This window comes from Ptychodera flava, chromosome 17 (assembly GCF_041260155.1).
Source record: "Ptychodera flava strain L36383 chromosome 17, AS_Pfla_20210202, whole genome shotgun sequence".
NCBI lineage: Eukaryota > Metazoa > Hemichordata > Enteropneusta > Ptychoderidae > Ptychodera > Ptychodera flava.
In genome coordinates, this window is record NC_091944.1 from 6053283 (window position 1) to 6071372 (window position 18090).

At 37.9% G+C, this 18090-nt stretch overlaps 1 protein-coding gene across 5 annotated transcripts in view; it reads right to left on the reverse strand.

Annotated features, from left to right (window-relative positions):
- Positions 1-18090, reverse strand: part of LOC139115246 (tetratricopeptide repeat protein 38-like) — a 260249-nt gene that overhangs the window by 239887 nt on the left and 2272 nt on the right. For 2 of the 5 annotated variants that reach the window (XR_011548080.1, XM_070677219.1), the window contains exons 4-10: positions 17203-17371; positions 13879-14058; positions 12385-12460; positions 10025-10144; positions 9624-9680; positions 5917-5955; positions 5304-5382 (exon numbers count right to left, since the gene is read on the reverse strand). Coding sequence is in view for 4 of the 5 variants with exons in the window: in XM_070677219.1 (XP_070533320.1) it covers positions 5304-5382; positions 5917-5955; positions 9624-9680; positions 10025-10144; positions 12385-12460; positions 13879-14058; positions 17203-17371 (720 nt within the window). In the remaining variant the exon portion in view is untranslated. Of the gene's footprint in view, positions 1-957; positions 2820-3405; positions 3480-4011; positions 4175-4631; positions 4798-5303; positions 5383-5916; positions 5956-9623; positions 9681-10024; positions 10145-12384; positions 12461-13878; positions 14059-17202; positions 17372-18090 lie in introns of those variants that run through there. The other 3 variants (XM_070677220.1, XM_070677222.1, XM_070677221.1) reach the window with 3 other exon arrangements.

Consider the following 18090-nt stretch of genomic DNA (forward strand, 5'->3'; position numbering starts at 1 on the left):
CAGTATGCCCCTTGCAAACTAATTTCCCATTTATTTATCCTCCTGCCACGTCATTGTACAATTTCAACATGATAACGTATCCTTCATCCAGCAGCTAACCAGATCTTTTCAATATATAATTTTTTCCTCAAAACAATTAAAAAATACAATTTCAATTTGAGTCGCTGTTGATGAAAAATCGCCCGATAGAATTAGGATAATTTTCCTGGCGACGTTCCGATATTTGATACGAAATCGACAGAAATAACCCTTGCTTATTCGCTGCAGTGCTGTACTCATAGACAGTTGGTTGCGAAGGAGTGGTGGAGTGATGGCAACCGTATCACTTGTAGATATTGGGCCATTCCACTTCAGCGAGTGGCTGTGGTACAAAAGAGCAAACAATTTAATTATTAAGATGTAAAGTTTTCAAAATTTGAAGGATGTTTGTGTTTTAGTCAAGTACGACGTTAGTTGTAAAATATATACGCTAGATGGGGTAAAGTGAGCAATTTTTCGTGTTGTGAAAAATATCCTCAGCCCTTCGCGAAAGTTACGAGGCCGACCAAAATCGGGCAAATATCGACCTGGCGCAGCGCACGGAGCTAGCATATCTCTGGCATCTCTGCGAATGCAATATGTGGATATAGTAGAGTTGTACCAGTCAGTTCATCTTCAAGAATTGTCAATGTCTTTCTTTACACGTCCCATATGCCAAATTTATAATCTTAAAAAGCTTCGTAACTCGGCCATTGTAATATACTGTGTACAATGTGCGTCATATATATTTTGTTGCAGTACGAATAAAACATGTCAAAGGTATTTAAATCGTCTGCTGGTTTGCCAAAATGTAACTTGTTTTAACGACCCACACGAAAGTATGCCTTTCTTTAGGGTTCCTTTAATAAGCTTTGAGTCCGAATTTAATTATAATAATAATAATATTTAATTCTTAAAAACGCACTCCACAAACGTCTCAGTGCGCTGAACACAAGTATCCAAAAGATATAAAAACAGCTCAAAAACTAAAAAAAACTACAATTATGAGTAAAACTTAGTAAAAAGATGAGTCTTCAAACAACGTTTAAAAGAAGTTACATTTCTGGCACAACGAATTTCTGAAGGCAGTGCATTCCCCTGCAAAGGAGCACATACCGAAAATGCTCTCTGACCGTAGGACTTATCCGCGAGGAGGAGTTAAACGCAATTTCTCAGAAGATCGCAGATTTCTTGACGGTACATACAGATCAATTAAATCTTTCAGATAAAGCGGTGCATCACCTCTAACAACCTGAAAAGTAGTCAATAAAATTTTGAAATGTATACGAGCTTTCACAGGTAACCAGTGTAAATCAATGAAAACAGGAGTCATGTGGTCATATTTGCGTGTACCAGTGACGAGACGGGCTGCTGCATTTTGAACAGACTGCAGACGGATCAGCTGGTCACTTGAATTGCCATAGAACAGACTGTTACAATAGTCGAGTCTAGAGGTAACGAATGCATGGATGAGTTTCTCAGTAGTGGGCTTGTCGATTAATTTACTTTAATTAATTAATTAATTTTACCGATTCTTGATAAAGAGAAATATGCGTTCCTACAAATTTGACCGATATGTTCACACATAAAGCCATGCCTGTTGAGAATAACACCAAGATTCCGTACGAAAGGAGAGGGAGTGATGTTGAGTTCACCCATCCTGAGGCTATTCAGTTCTGCCATATCGTGTTTCAAGCGTGATGAAAAATGAACTTCAGTCTTGTTATCGTTCAGCACCAGCATGTTACTTCTCATCCATCCGCGAATATCATCAACACACATTTCAACACCCGGCGCTAAAATCTTCAGGTTTATTGCAGATAAAGTACATCTGTGCGTCATCAGCGTACATCATGTAGTCAAGACTATGGCCTACTATAATATCCTCTAGTGATGCTGCGTCAACTTACAAGTAAAATGATCATGACCTTTCTGAGACGCTGTGTTTACGAATCGTAAAGTGTAGTGCTATGGAGTATGTTACTTCTCTGTCTTCTAGATACAATTCAGATCATCGATATTAAACCTCGTCAACAAGAAGTTTATCAAATAGCAGTTAATTCATTAGTCATGATGCAGTCGACCAGGCCGTACTCTTCGGCAGGCTGACAACATGAAAGCACTGTGTCGCGATGTTGGTAGTAATGATGCAAATTTTCAATGCGTTCGTTGTTTGTTGTTTGTTTATCAAAAGTCTAACTACTGGTATATATTTTTACTTAATTATTAGCATGAGATGATAACTTTCAAACTATTAATTTTCAGAGACTCGGCAACAAAATCGGTTCTCTCAATTGGGCAAAACAATAACCCTTGAGTCACATATGCACCGCAAAGCTAGTAGAACAATGATCATTAAAAACTTACACGTAAAGTTCAGTCCAAGGTTACTGTACGAGCTTGGAACAAGGTTTGGAAGTTAAGCTTTTACGAAGGTCGGTTTGCCCAAGGTTCAACAGACGTGTGCAATGATAAGCTTCAGCGATTCTTCGACGTTTTGACCAGGTCCTGCACAATTGCTTGTGTAATATTGTACAATGTGACCCCTATACGTGGAGATGAATGACAAGAATATCCCTTGGCTTTTTCCCACGAGTTATATTGGTTGATATTGTTTTCTAAACGTAAAATATTCCCATAAGATGAATAATTCGATAATGTCTAACATCTTCGGTAGAGCTATCTTTCCCATTATTCAGTACATGTTTGGGTCAACCGATATATCCAAGGGTAATTGAGCAAAAAGCCTATCATTCATCGGAGAACATTTTCGCTGTGCGCTCCTCTCGTGCAGAAGGCTCCTGCAGAAACAGGAAACGAATAGACAAAGACTGTAACCGAGCAGAAATTCAAACTTTACATATCTGCCATTTTTTGGTAAACTGTGGATTTTGTGCTCCTTACGTTGGCTGAAACTCAAGGTTTTGAAAACAGTGTTCACTGTACAATGCGATAAATGTATTTGGTCTTTAAAACTAGTGATATGTGATGTACATGTGCAACGTTATAGAATACAATAATGTACTGCAAAGTATTCTACTTGAACTTGGAAGACCGATTTCACTGTTTTAAACAACATTTCAACAGATTTTTTTTCAATCGCGGAATTACGAGCCAAAGAACAAGTATTCTTCGGACATCAAACTTATTTTGCTTCATCTGGCAAAATCGATATGGACATTTCAAAACGGGTCTACCATGAACGTCATGCATTCAGATTCGTCTGGGATATCCAATGGTCCGTCCCTAAAGTAGAACCTGTCTAGGGCTTTCTTTGCCCTAAAAGCAGTCATTGTGATTTACTTGGAAGAATAAATATACTTGGAAGATTAAACGAAATAAGTGCGTCCACATGAAAGACGACAACAGTAACTTAAATATAGATACCTTGCGAGCATGTGGTGTCGCTTTTCTGAAGACTTGAGGGCGGCGTGAATAAGGAACAGATTGAAGACATCTCTCTGTAGGTGAAAACAGATGAGACTACTTACATAGTTACACTTAATTTGATAACTTTCTGTGACTCACTGTTTTCAAACTTCTTGCGTTGATTTATTACGTTTGAGAGACACACTTTAATGCCTAAGCTTACTACAGTTCCATTGACCATCGAAATGTTTATGATATCGTTGTATAAAGGGCAAGTGCAGCAGTGACCGCTGAATAGCTACCCGAGATATTAAATTTCCTGTACCCCTGTAGCTCAATTACAGAGTTCAAGATAATAAACAGTGTATCTTCCTCAAAAGACAATGAAGAAAACTTATTGGGGTAATTTGGTTTCTCGATACAAAGACTACAAGTGTTTATGAAGTTCTGTACCAGCATGTGTTCAAAGGACACAATTACTGATGGCCACATGATTGGAAAGATTTCTACATTCACTGAAGTTCAGTTTCTGTCAACCTTTTGCACTTATAATATTAGATTTTCTTCATGATGGAACCAAAGTTCTTCCATAAATGAATGCATTGAGTAGAGGGCGGATTTAACCTGTGCTTTGCTTCCGCCAATCTCTTGAATTCTGTATTTAATTGGTGTTATGATGTCGACCGCTCTGCCGTATTCACCGTTATCATACGCTTGAAATGATTCACACAGGGAGACACCGACATCTCTGAACACCTGCGTCTTGGCATTTTCTTCATCTGCATTGCTGAAACAGTGAGATTCAGAGGGATACAGACAGATTGACATCATAACACTGCAGTATTATATAAGCCTTGCATGAGTGAAAGCGAGTTCGGCCCTTCCAATTTTTGTACGGGGCTAGCAAGTTACCTGTAATAATGCGTCGACAGTCGAAACACTAGGCAGTAAATGATAAGTTATATTTGAAATAACATCGATGAAATCGCTAGATGATAATGTTAAATAGAATCATTGAAAAGAGCAGATGGTTTACTACAAAAAAAAAACGGTACATACTGTTCGATTGTTAGGTGTTTTTCAAATGTACTTTTTTGTTCATGCACGGTATCCCGCTTGGAATTTTTTATAAATGTTAGTCAAGAATAACAGATTATTTAAATTGCATAAATCAATTATTTATAAGTCACATCTTTTGTATGATTGAAATTCACACATGAAAGCTTGGATCATGTAATATTTACCTTATGAAGTTCATAATGGATTCAATCAACTTTTCAGCAACCTCGAATTGTTTCGCTCGTTGTGACGCCATTAACCCGTGTATGTCATTAAACATGTATACGTGGTCATGGAGGTGGGGAAGGAATCGTTCGTGGACCTTCTGCCACCTGTCACCAACATTGACACCTGCCAAAACGACGAAAAGCACACATTTTGGAAAGAACTGAGAGGGAGAGAAACTATGATGAATTGCTTGTCATACGTACATTACAGATCATTCATGTACATGTAAATATTTGTTAGAATGGTACAATTTTTCCTGTAATTAGATTTGAAGATCAATTTCTAACTACGGCATGGACTATTCGATTGTTTCCGACTCAAATTATTTTCGATAATTTTCCGGAGCGTGGCGATATTCCGAATGGAAAGTTGTTGACATTTTAGTGTAGACTTGTTCCAAAAGTACACTTCACGATGGAAATTAATCACTTCGGAATAAAAATATGTCAGAATATATTGACTATGATATGAGCTCCATTATCCGTTCCAGCTCCTCCTAACTCAGTGAGAATAATAGATCAATGAAATGAAAAATATCATTACGTTACGACCACGAAAATGACTACACCTGCACTAAATATATTTTCAGTCCAGCATCTTAGAAATTATTTATATGATATTTCGTTTACCTTCAAACTCTAGGCGACAGAGGAAAGACGATGCATCAGTCATATCGACCATCGCGCCATTACTCAAATACTTAGAGAGCTGAGGATGTGAGAAAACATGTGGGTAAATATATTGTGATGCGGAAAGTTCCCCTAAGGCCCCACCCTTTCCCTCTTTTGGGGTGGCAAGTGCAGTTTTTGATAAACGCCAACCCTAAAACAAATTCTAAAATTAATTGCAAACCTCCCAAAATCTAGATTTTATATGCTTCCTCTGAGGAAAGTACCAACGTACCTGACTTCAAGTGTACGGGGACGTAGTCCCTTTTTTGATACATAACGATTCAATATCAGTTGTATTAGTATGCCTATGGGAGAGAGAGAGAGAGAGAGAGAGAGAGAGAGAGAGAGAGAGAGCAGGAGGGGGAGGATGGATTAACAATTGAAATATGAAATATGTTAACAGAAAGGTCGTTCTTGTGTATTCTCCGTGTCGAAACGCACACATGATGCGCACTGTTGATTGTCTACGTGTGGCAGTGAAGGTTTGATGTGTATGAGCTAAACATATAATACACATAAACGCTATGACCAGATGAAAGTCCTCTTTTTGCAAAGGTGCAATCCTACTTACCCGGTCGTCATACAGAGTCAGGGCAGCTTCAAAGTCACCCTTTAAAGTAACAAATCAAAAATCAAAAGATGAGAAATTTGTAGCTTTTAACCTTTTTTTATGTTCGAAATTACATGTTATTCTCTTACATCCATCGTGAAATGTTGTTCAGTAAAGAAGTAAGCCAAATTTATGCTCCTGTAGTGACATACAAACGCTAAATATTGTCCGATCGAGTTGGATTGCCGCGCGGGTTTGTTGACAACTTGTAGGCTGTGCACGTGACCGAGAACGCCGATACTGATGACATCATCTAGCCTGCAACATTCCTGGGGCCATGCCATGCCACGCCACACTGCCTGGGTAATCGCCCATGGTCGCCGGCAGAATAACCTTGCGAATGGTTTTATTTTGTTCTTCTCTGTTCAAATACGTACTTAAACTTTGGCAGAGGAGGCTGACATTCTATTCTGGTACAGTGTGCGTTATATACGGATTATTCAAACAGCAGTCGGCAGTGCACCGATGCGCACCCTGCAGTGGTCACTCAGAGTCGGATACTCCGGGTACCGATGTAAAATCAAGACGACACTATATACACTTGGCTCACTTCTGTAGGCAAATAGCTATCAAAATTGAGTAACTTGAAGTAATAAATTTCAGCTGATCGTCGCTTTAGCGGCAAGGTGATTGCGAAATCGAAGCAATATAGTTTGGCAATGTATGGTAGGCTGTCGAATGCAGTGAACGCGATGGCCTTTGGCAGCAAGTAAGGGTACCGTCAGTATTTACGACGTGGGGGTCATTCAAAAATTGAAAGTTATAAGGGGTGCTCACAAAATGTTTTTTCTTTGTCTTACTCTTTCCTCAATGACATAGTGATTAGTTGATAATAAATATTTGACACTGATACATATTAAATAAAAAGAAAATAAATACTCAAACAGTACAAAGAAATATCAACTAGATGATGCAAGGCAAAAAAAACTACAAGTACATGTAGCTGCTACTACTAGCAGTACTTATTATGAAAGAGAAGATAGTGACGATGAGAATGATATCATTGTTCATGTACGCAATGGCACCAGCGACAGTAAAGATGAGGATCAAAAGTGGTGATGATGATGTCACACAGTAGTTTTCTGCAGTCGTTACCAGGGGTGGAAGGAGAGGCTGGGTCATGGAGAAATGTTCTCGACAGATATCACTTTAAGTGCACATGATCTAGGACAAAACTGAACTGTTGTGAATTCATCCTTTATATTATCATAGAAATGTATATTTTATTTGACAAGAGTTCAACAACAATTTGGACATTTAACCATACCATAATGACATGCTACCCATCCAAATTTAACAATACTATATGGTCGGAGACTGGTTATTAGGTGAGCTTTTATATCTACATATTGTTACATGGGCTCAGGTAAGCCAAACTTTCTGTTAGAGAGGGGGTTACTCAAAGTCATCATGGTTGGCTTGGGTGTGACTCAAAATTTCGGAGTTTCTAATGTAATTCCTCCGACCCCCAGGTCGTAAATAATGACGGCTCCCTAAACTGTGAACCCCTGAGTTGGAACGATCGGGACCAGTATACGCACGGCTGTATCTCAGCGAAAATTTAGAAAAAAAAACAATGGAGCTACTGCTAAGAAATTTACAGACTCTTGGCTCTTGATGCATCAGTTACTAAGCTTTTATACTGGTAAGAAGGCATTCTGAATACAGCGGTAAATTTCCTCCCAAACGAGAAAGGATAACACGCGGGCATTCTGCAATGGACGCTGTCAATTTTACCTTGCTGCAGGCCCCACACCAATCTCGGCCCGGCCCACTGCACTTGTGTACTACCTCCATGAAGTACATCCTTACAGGACTAGTAGCCGGCCAAACACACAAAAAACAACGCCGCAGTGTAAAATCCGTAGGTCAGAACCATTGATCATAAATTTTCAGAACCAGTGATGTTTAAAAGTTTTGTATTGATCACTTCATTTAGGTTTATGTGAATGACTTTCTCAATTGTCCCGGGCATTGTCCATGCAAATTTGGGGCCTGCCTTAGCTCCCTCCGATCGTCTGTAGACTACAGCCAAACTCACAGTCCTGAGCAAATTGTACAGTTGTGAAAGTCAGATATATGTATCATGAATTTTATACAAAAATATATAAACAACAGAATCAAACCAAGAGGTTAGTTTGCTGTCGGGCCGGGTGCGCAGGGGACGACTTTGCAGTGAGGCCGGGATCTCTCTTGTGTTCGAACTTCTAAGCTTACAATGCCTGGAGCTCCATCGCATCGCAGCTAGCCGATAATTGTACTACTGTAGTCCTTGTGAGGATTAGATACCCGTTACGTTCGATATTATTTGGAAATACTTTTAAATTTAATAAGTAAGACTTTGTACTGCATTCAAGATATAATTTTTCCTTTCTGAGCGTTTTCAATTATGCCTTACGGCAACGATATGCGAAGTTGATAGGCTGTGTTGCCTGCAGTGTAGCCTGGCCGCACACAAAACTTCGTTTGAGTAGACGGAGCAGAATCAGTCCCGTCATTTATTTCCAACGAAATTTTCATTATACTCCATGATGGAAGAAACGACTAGTACAATGATTACAATGGTGAAGAGTTGAATTTTTATTCATATATGTTTTTCTCTCTCAATTCATTCAGCAAACTTGATCTCCGTACCGTCGGTCACAACGTGCAGTGCCTTGCATGCAGCTTACAATCGACTGCCTCCGTCATTAGTTTAGCTGTTCAAGACCGTTGAAGACGTTTGTTTGCACGGCTCATTATAGTCGGAACAATCTGTAAACACTTACATATTTATATCTTTCCGGTATTTCACCTAACTTTCACGCGTTTTTAGCTGAGTCTCCAGTTTCCATGGACCAGGCCTTTTCGAAGAGCGTATGGTTTCTACGGACGCCACAGTAAAACTTGCGTAGATGTGGTTGAGCATGCGCGGTGGTGTGATTACGTTTCGTTTCGTGTGTCAACAAAGCTGACTTCTGGTCCGGACAAGAAGTCATTTTTCACTCCTTTTACTGTTAATCGTGAGGCGGGCTGGGCATGCAAACCATGCGATTCAGTATTAATTATGGTCTACTTTCACATACTGAGGATGTCATTTTAATCAAAAATATGAAAACAATTGTTAAAAGTTACAAATACTGGGGCTTTAAACGACAGTTATTTGGTACTCTGTTTTCAATTGTTATAAATTTTTATCCGTATCTGACCTAGGAAAATCACTGAATGATAAGAGTCAAATAATATTTTAAAGCATCTTGGTCGTCAAGTGCTCATGCACAGCAAAAACACTCGAGTCTGAGATAAATTCCATTGAGGCATCTGTTTACAGGTTTTACCGGCTAACAGCGTGAGAGTAAGGCACTGCCAAAACAGCTGGCTTAATATTGGAACCAACAAATTTACCCGTTTTAGCTCCCAAAAGAGTACCTCTTTTAGAGCCCATAATAGTAACTCTTGTAGAGAACATAATAAAACATCTTTTAGGGCCCAAAATAGTAATTCTTTTAGGATCCCAATAGTACGTCGTATAGAGCACACAATAGTACCTCTCATAGAACCCGCCATAGTACCTCTTTGATAGCCTACATTAGGACCCATTTTCAAATTCAAAAAACTACCTCTTTTGATATATATATATATATATATATATATATATATATATATATATATATATCTTCAATATTTACCTTTTCTATGTAATAAAGACCCAAATGCCAATATATATGACCAGACAGATAATTATCCTGAAATGGAAGGAGAGATGTATCCATTTTAATACTTGAAATCGGATAAATAAGATACCAATTCAAAACATAATCCAAATTTTCTGTTACAGTGTTAATGTACTTAATAAAATCTCGTTCCCGTAGCATTGACGGTTATTTCTGAATGACAATGCTATCATACTATTGACAATACAATGTCAAAATATATAATATTACACCGTTTTACAATGCAATCATATATCTGACCCAATGTATCATACTATATCACCATTACACTACCACAACAATGAAAGAGTCACCATTTAGAGCTTTGGAGTATTCTCATTGTTGTCGTAATTGTGGAGTAACACTTCAAAAGTTACCTGAATGTCACTCTCTTTGCTTTTAATGAATGATATACCTTCTTCGTAATGATTCTGTGACTCCCTGACGTGGGCGATTGTATGTGTTCCCCAGATATCGTTCGGTGTAACTTCGAGTGCCTTTAAATGGTTAAAAAACAACAAAAAGTTTTGAAGATAGTTGAAATTAGAGACAAAATAGTGACAACATCACTGTTCGCTCCCATATAGTTATCAAAACATGTCAACAATTGTATGAAACATGGACATACATATACAGACAGACTGACATACAGACTGGCAAAGAGTGATGACATTGACCCCAAATGTGCCTTGGCCAATGGAGAGTGATAAAGATATAACAAACAGCTGAATGTAATGATAAAATAGTTAAGTATAGGCCTATACAGGCACTGAGAGTGAATATGTTACAGCAATTTGATTAGTTTCTTTTCCTTTTCTACTTCTGTGATAATTTTTAAGACAATCAATCTGCAAGGCAGTTTATGTATTGACAAATATGTTATCTTTTACAAGCGCACAGTAAACTGTTCTTGATTTTTCATTTACAATATTTGACACAGACTGAAATATATAACATGCAATCAACGTTTACACTTTGCCCATACACCAGATACATGGAGAAATTTCAACATACAATCATCAACTCAGAAACCCTACAGGAAAAAGTAAACATTGTTTTCTTCCAGAACAGCTGGTACATCCACATCTCGAACAACTTACAAACTTAACCAATTACACAAGGATGATGACACAGGAGATAAAGTTAAACTGTGGTGAACTTGACTATTCCTTTCAAATCCTTACCTAGCCTGACATCTTAAACTAAAATACACTGCATGGTTAATTGTGCACAAAAATACATCGGGGTGGACCATTTGATAAGGATGGTGTCTGGAAGATCGATGAGGTACATTATTTTTTTTATCCGATCCATTGTACATTCTTTTTTCCCCACTCTCCCACCTTTTCTTTTTGTCAAACCTTCTCTGGCTGAATTTTTTATTGGCATTTGTTTGGAAGTTTTTCAAAATCTGCCAGGATTTTTTAACACATTTCAACACCAAATACAGTTTACCATATCAAATGCTTACTAAATCACCACATTATATACTCTTAGTTCAAGTAGGTATAAAATTACCAAAAAAAATCTTAAAAATACAAAATGAAAGATATCCCAGTAAAACTGAAAGTTTCGCAAAGTTGCCCCAAAAATTCAAAATTCCGGATTTCAACTTGATTTCAATATCTTATTAACAAAACCCTAAGGACCGGTTTACTAAATATCAAAGCAATCAGACAGGTAAATTTTGAGAAACAATTTTTTGACCAAAATGAGAAAAATTGCCCCCAAAATACAAAATTGCAGATTTCATCCTAATTTTAAATATATCTAATTAACATAAACCCTAGGAACCTGTACAACTAGATATCAAAGCTACCAGATTAGAAGTTTAAGGAGAAAAATTTTTGACCCAAAAAGGCAAAAATTGCCCCAAAAATAAAAAAAAATTGCCAGTTTCAACATACCATCATTAAATTATATTGAGATTAATCTTAGATACCTGTATACCAATACATGTATCAAAGCTATCAAATCAGCAGTTTTTGGATTAAAATTTTTTTTATCAAAAATTGGGAAAATTGCCCTAAAATTACAAATATGACAATATCAATACAATTTGTACAAGCATGACTGACGTCATTCTGAGGAACATGAATATTAAGTTTCATAGCAATCAGACGAGCGATTTCAGAGAACAAGATTTTTTGACTAAAAATGGAAAAAATACCCTTAAAATACAAACATGCAAATTTCATCCCAATTTTTGCACACATAATTTAGAATACCTAAAGAAATCTGCATACCAAGTTTCAACCAAATCTGACCAATGCTTACTGAGTTTTAGCCATTTGCAGGATTTTTCCTTTTTTTCCCCTCATTTGCATATTTTTGGCACTGACATGTTCATTTGATCAAATTCACATCTCCACTCCTAGATGCACCTGTACACCAAATACTAAGACAGTAGGTGCTAGTGTTTAGGAGTTTTTGATGTGGACGGACTAACAGACATACATACATACATACATACACACAGACGCCATTTTGCCACCATATACGAATACCTTTCATTTGCATATATACATATGCATATATGGGAGCGTAAAAATAATTCTTGTCGTCAAAAAAAACACAAACGTTGGTATTAGAGAGAGAGGGGGAGGGAGACAGAGAGGGAGGGAGAGAGGAGAGAGATAGAGGAAGAGAGAGAGGGAGGGAGGGAGAGAAGGAGGAGGGAGGAGGCTTGTACACAAATGAGGGTCAGTTTAGTAACGGAATACAGTCAGTCACTTACCTGCTTAGCTATTTTTTCGGCATCATCGAAGAAATTTAGCTCTTCAAGACCGAATGCATATTGACTTCTAATTGCGCTGGCGGAGATTTAAAACACCGAGTCAGTAGATATTTACTGTAGGGTTTTCTCTTTGCTGAATTTCATTACTTTAGATACCTAATCCTGATATACTTGAAAGGAAGTCTTGGGGCTTTGACATGATAGCTTATTTATGTTTTTTTAAGAAATAGTATGAACAAAATTTTACGGAGCAGACTGCGCCATTGACCTATATACATCTAAAAATGATTATGTTTCCATGAGGATGAAAACAAAGAAACGGAAGCAAATACATCCATCAATAATGTTTCGTGGAAGCTTTAAGTTTAGACCAATGGAAAATCTCCAGCGAAACGTACAGCGAGTTGATATATTTCTTGAAATATGTGATCGTTGGTCATTAAAGGAACAAAATAGCTGTTTTCCAACTTTCTTACTACTAGGTCCTTTTGCATCTGTCGATTAACTCTCGTGGCATGTTGATTTTTATCCTTTTATGATAACAACCGACAATTACATAATAAACGTAAAAATTAAGCCAATAAATATTGCTGACATTTCTTTCTAATAATAAGATTTTAATCGTCGTATTATATGTGCACAATGATAGCTCTGTAAGAACCACTTAGTACGCACACGCGTTTTGTAAAACAGAAAACGAATAAGGGTTTTAGAAAAATATAGAGCTGGAATTTTCTATGAAAATCGAACTATAAAAGGACTGATGTATATACTTTGATTGACGAGTATACTTTACACTTCTATTGGTATCCTAAATTTGAAACAGAGCACATGGTGTCGTGTATGATCCCGTGTCTTATGAGAATATGTCTCTATCACTGAAATGTAAAACAGTGTGCAAACGAACAATCTCTTCGACCACCTTTTGGGTGCCTGTATACCAACATCACCATCACTGTGTTGATGTTGGATTGTTAAGGTATAGTCCGCCGAAAAATTGAAAAACTTAAACTTCTGCTCAAACTTGTTTTCCAAAATCAGTAATAAAAATCGGAAGTCGCTGTGCACATTTTGATGCTGAGAAACAAATTACCTTAAATTTACCGATACTTGAAATTCAAAAGAAGCCACCATTCCTGTGTCGGCTCTGCGGGGACAAATTAAAAGTTTCGACTTTCACAGAAATAAGACGGTGCAAACTTTATTTACACCTTAAGCTTAAAACTAAGCTTACAAGTGGTAGACCAGAGAAGTATTTTCAAAATTTGACAGTCCATGTATTTGTCCCCGAAGCGCATTCTGCAGAACGTGACCAAATGTTTTAAAGTTGAAAAGGCCTTGTCTTGTAGAATTTTCATGATTTTACTCGCTTCTTGTTAATGTTAAATATAACTATATATATATATATATATTATATATATATATATATATTATATATATATATATATATATATATATATATAACTATAATGGAAATTCTAAATTCTCATTTACCAGTGTACCTTTGGGGAAGAGCATGAATTCCAGAACGGCAAAACTCTGGCTAAGCAATCTGTGAACTGCATCATTCGACCATAGAACAAATGTGTGAGCATGGCGCCCTGGATTGCCATGATGTCGGTTGGAAAATACAACAGCACTTCTTCCCATTTGTCACACCCCTTTACAATGTTGCTGATTTAAGATACAAATGTTACAGTGACACATATGAATACAATCACATTTCACGAAAGCTGTTCTTTCTCTCGATCATAGGTGTAGCAGATTATGGTTTTTGCTCGGGGATGACTGGCTTCGTTTTGCGAAAGATTTACCCTAGGATTTCTCCTGGTAGGGAGTCAAGAAGATTCGTGTCCGTTGCACACGGTATTGCTCATTAGCAGCTTTTCCAAAGTCTCGACGTGCCTTCGTGTTGGTGACTTCCCGGCCGGCGTTATGTCTGTAACACGATTGGAACTAATTAGGGATAAATGGATTTTCATATTTTGCAATTTTTTCGATAGTGTTAGGTGCCATATAGCTATGTTGCAATGTCGCAAATTACTCATAAAAACAAGGGTGTAATATTAATCTTTACGGCCCTGATACGGCTTTTGCGGCCCGAGGTCGTACGGCGGAGGGGCCCGAGCGTGCGAGGGCCCATACGCCGTACGACCAAGGGCCGCAAAAGCCGTATCAGGGCCGTAAAGGTTTTATCATATACCTTATGAAATGGTAAATATGTAGTTTACATAATATTCAACATTGTTTAGGAGATAAAAATGCGTGCGATATCTAAGATTCATCGCCATTTGTGTAAGTTTTTCAGAAATACGATGACCGCTTCCCGTCGCGGATTGACATACATAATGACGTCATTTATTTACCTGCAGATTTCTAGAACGCGCAAAGCAACATCCGTACTGTACGTGACCAACAGAGATCAAGGCTGAAAGCTAGGTGTATGGAGGACAAAAGCTTGTTGTCACTTTCTGGTAATTTTTACTGAATAGGTACGCACTTAGTATACACAGGATTTCACTTGAAATTAGAAATAAAAGCCGATGTCACCTGCACGGCCCCACTGTCGCCACGCGCAACTACGATCTGAGTGAGCAGACGTTTTCCTAATCTCGCGCTGGCTTTGTGTACGAATGGAACGTTTGCAGATAGCAACGCGCGTAGTAACCAGAATCGAAATAGTTCAGAAATGCACGCGATTGCCCATATTTGGGCACCGGGCCGGGGCGTGATACGTAAAAAAAATGCACGGATCTGAGGGCGCTTTCTCCCATAGCTTTACACAGGCACGTGAATGTAGGTATATGATAAAAAGATAAAATCAGATGAGATAACATTTGTAAATTAAATCGACAACATCCAATCATCCAAAATAAGTTCCAATGGTGTTACGTTCTGTCTCAGGGTTGGGGTAAGGAAAGCCGAGAAAGCGGAGTTGTGGAGCCGGGGGTTTGACACTATTTTAAACTAATGGCTTCAATCAAACACCTAATCATTTCATTAAATATCAAGCCAGATCTCGAAGTTATCATATGAAACTGTGCCCCCCCCCCCGCCAACCATGATAAATTTGAGTAACCTCCTCTTTAACTCAGAAATTTTGACTGACCCACCACATTTAAAAAAGTCAAATATAAATACATGTATTTGTAACATTTACAAAAATAAAGCAATTATATTAGTAAAAACCTTTCAAATCCTGGTGTACCCTGCTAAATTATCATAAGTTATCTCATTGAAACCAACAAAATTAATTCAAAGTCACAACAAATATAGATATAAAATCTCACGCTATAACCAGTATCCAACCATATAGTATTGTTTAATTTGGATGGGTATCATAACAGGGTTTTCACTAGAATATCTGACTGGGAGGAATTCGGAAGCCTACAGTGGGGGACACGCGAGAGGTTGAGGGTGGAAATGTCAGAGGGGGATGTCCCTATCTTGCATGGAATATATTGAGAAATTGATGTGTGCTATGGTGCAGTCTAGCGCAATCTCAGAGGTGTTTTCAATTTTTTTTACTAAGTAAAACTGTTAGAACACCCAAAGGGTAGACCACGAGAGGGGATGTCCCCCTCTCCCATCGAAATTATAAGATATTGATGTTACAATGGTGCAATCTGAGAAGTGTTTCAATTAATTTTGCACCTGGCCAAAATTGAGTAACCCCCTTCTTTCTCTCCATATTTTGATCACCCCCTTGTAGCTTTAAATTTTTTGACTGAACCCCTCACATTCTTCCAATCCCCCAGGCCGTAAATAATGACGGCTCCTTAAGCTGTGAAACTTGCAACTTTAGTAACTGCATTATTGAAAATAAAACAATCCCATCTCTATCCTTCATCGTCTATTTACTTCCGGGGGTACTGCCATAGGAAGGGTATACACACTTGTACCATGTTTTTGAGACCCCTTTTTCGCCCCATGTAGACTTTTTACCGAGATGTTGATAAAATGTATACTTTTAACCCCTGTTTTGCCTTGGTTTAAGTGCGACTTTGTCCATCATTTAGCAGAAAGTTGAGATATTTAACTCGGGTGTTTGGCCAAATGTAGAATTGTGCCGTGACATTTGACAGAAAACAGTGGCTTTTGTCCGTTGTAGCTCGAACGGGACGACTGCCCCCTACCGGAATGCACTGTTTGTTACATAGTTGCATGTATCTCTTCGGATGTACGTTAGACCTTGTATTAAAGGGCCAACTTCTTTCACCTGTACAACTTTCAAGGAATGTAATTGACAATTTGGTGAAAAGATAAATCTTAAAACAAAACAAAGTTGTGACCGTGACTGTGACAGCAAATGTCACTTGGTCTTCGCATCTTCGCTTGACATGCAATTTTGAGGTAGATGCGCTGCAAGACTTCGTTCTAAGTTATCTACTGCAGATCTTAGGCTAACAACATAAACCGAGTCTGCTATTTTTAGGGGGATTCCACCTCCTTCAACATCAATGAATTACTCATTGGTTCGTTTCACTGACTCCAGCGTAACATCATCCGATTTGGACTCTAGTCTCGAACAGTATGGCTATTTAATCTCCAATAAGCCAACAAAGTAGAGTGCAGTTCATTTTCCTACTTTCGAAAACTCAGCGCCACAAATTTCCTCGAATATATAGGTGACATTCTCGTGCTTACAAGTCCATCGACTTTGATGAAAATAGCGCCCTCGGTGTTATTTTTTTTCTGAAGTCGGTGACCATTTGTAAGATTTGAGTAGGCCTCACAACTCCCTGTGATACAACATATTTTATTGGAAATGAATTACATATCAGATACCATATTAGTAAGACGTTCAGTTAAACTTACCCGACTGACCACAGCTTAACGGCATCAACGTGGAGTTTTTCAAGCGGTGTGATGTCAGAAGTTTTGGCCATTTCAACCATCTTGTCAATGTCGCTTTTTAAGCTGTCATTGGTCAAAATGCTCACTCCGCTGAGTAGCGCCATTCCATTTTTAATTGCATGGCCTAGCACTGTAGCACAAAAATGTAAATATGTATGATACTCCGTGTTCACAAACTGAGATAAAGTTAATACTGTAGTAACCGCAGTGATTGAACGCATACGCCGACGGATTACGCCAGACTGGATATCCTGTTTCGTTATGCCCTGTAGCGTAAAAATTCCTTTCGGTAAATTTAAAACTTTAAACCATACACGTCTACACTTGCATACATTAGTGCAGACAGACAGACAGACAGACAGACAGACAGACAGACAGACAGACAGCAGATAGATAGAGAGATAGATAGATAGATAGATAGATAGATAGATAGATAGATAGATAGAGAGATAGAGAGATTGATAGAGAGATAGATAGATTGATTGATTGATTGATAGATATGGAATTAGATTAATGAACATAGACAGAGATAGATACCAGTAGATAGTTCCATGGACAGATAGATAGATGATAGAGATAGATATAGATATAGACAGACAGATAGATACTATACAAACATAGATACATGGGTACATTTATAGATAAATACACATAGATAGATAGATAGATAGATAGATAGATAGATAAGCTTAGATACATACATACATACATACATACATACATACATACATACATACATACATACATACATACATACATACATACATACATACATACATACATACATACATACACATACACACATATACATACATACATACATACATACATACACACACACACACACAC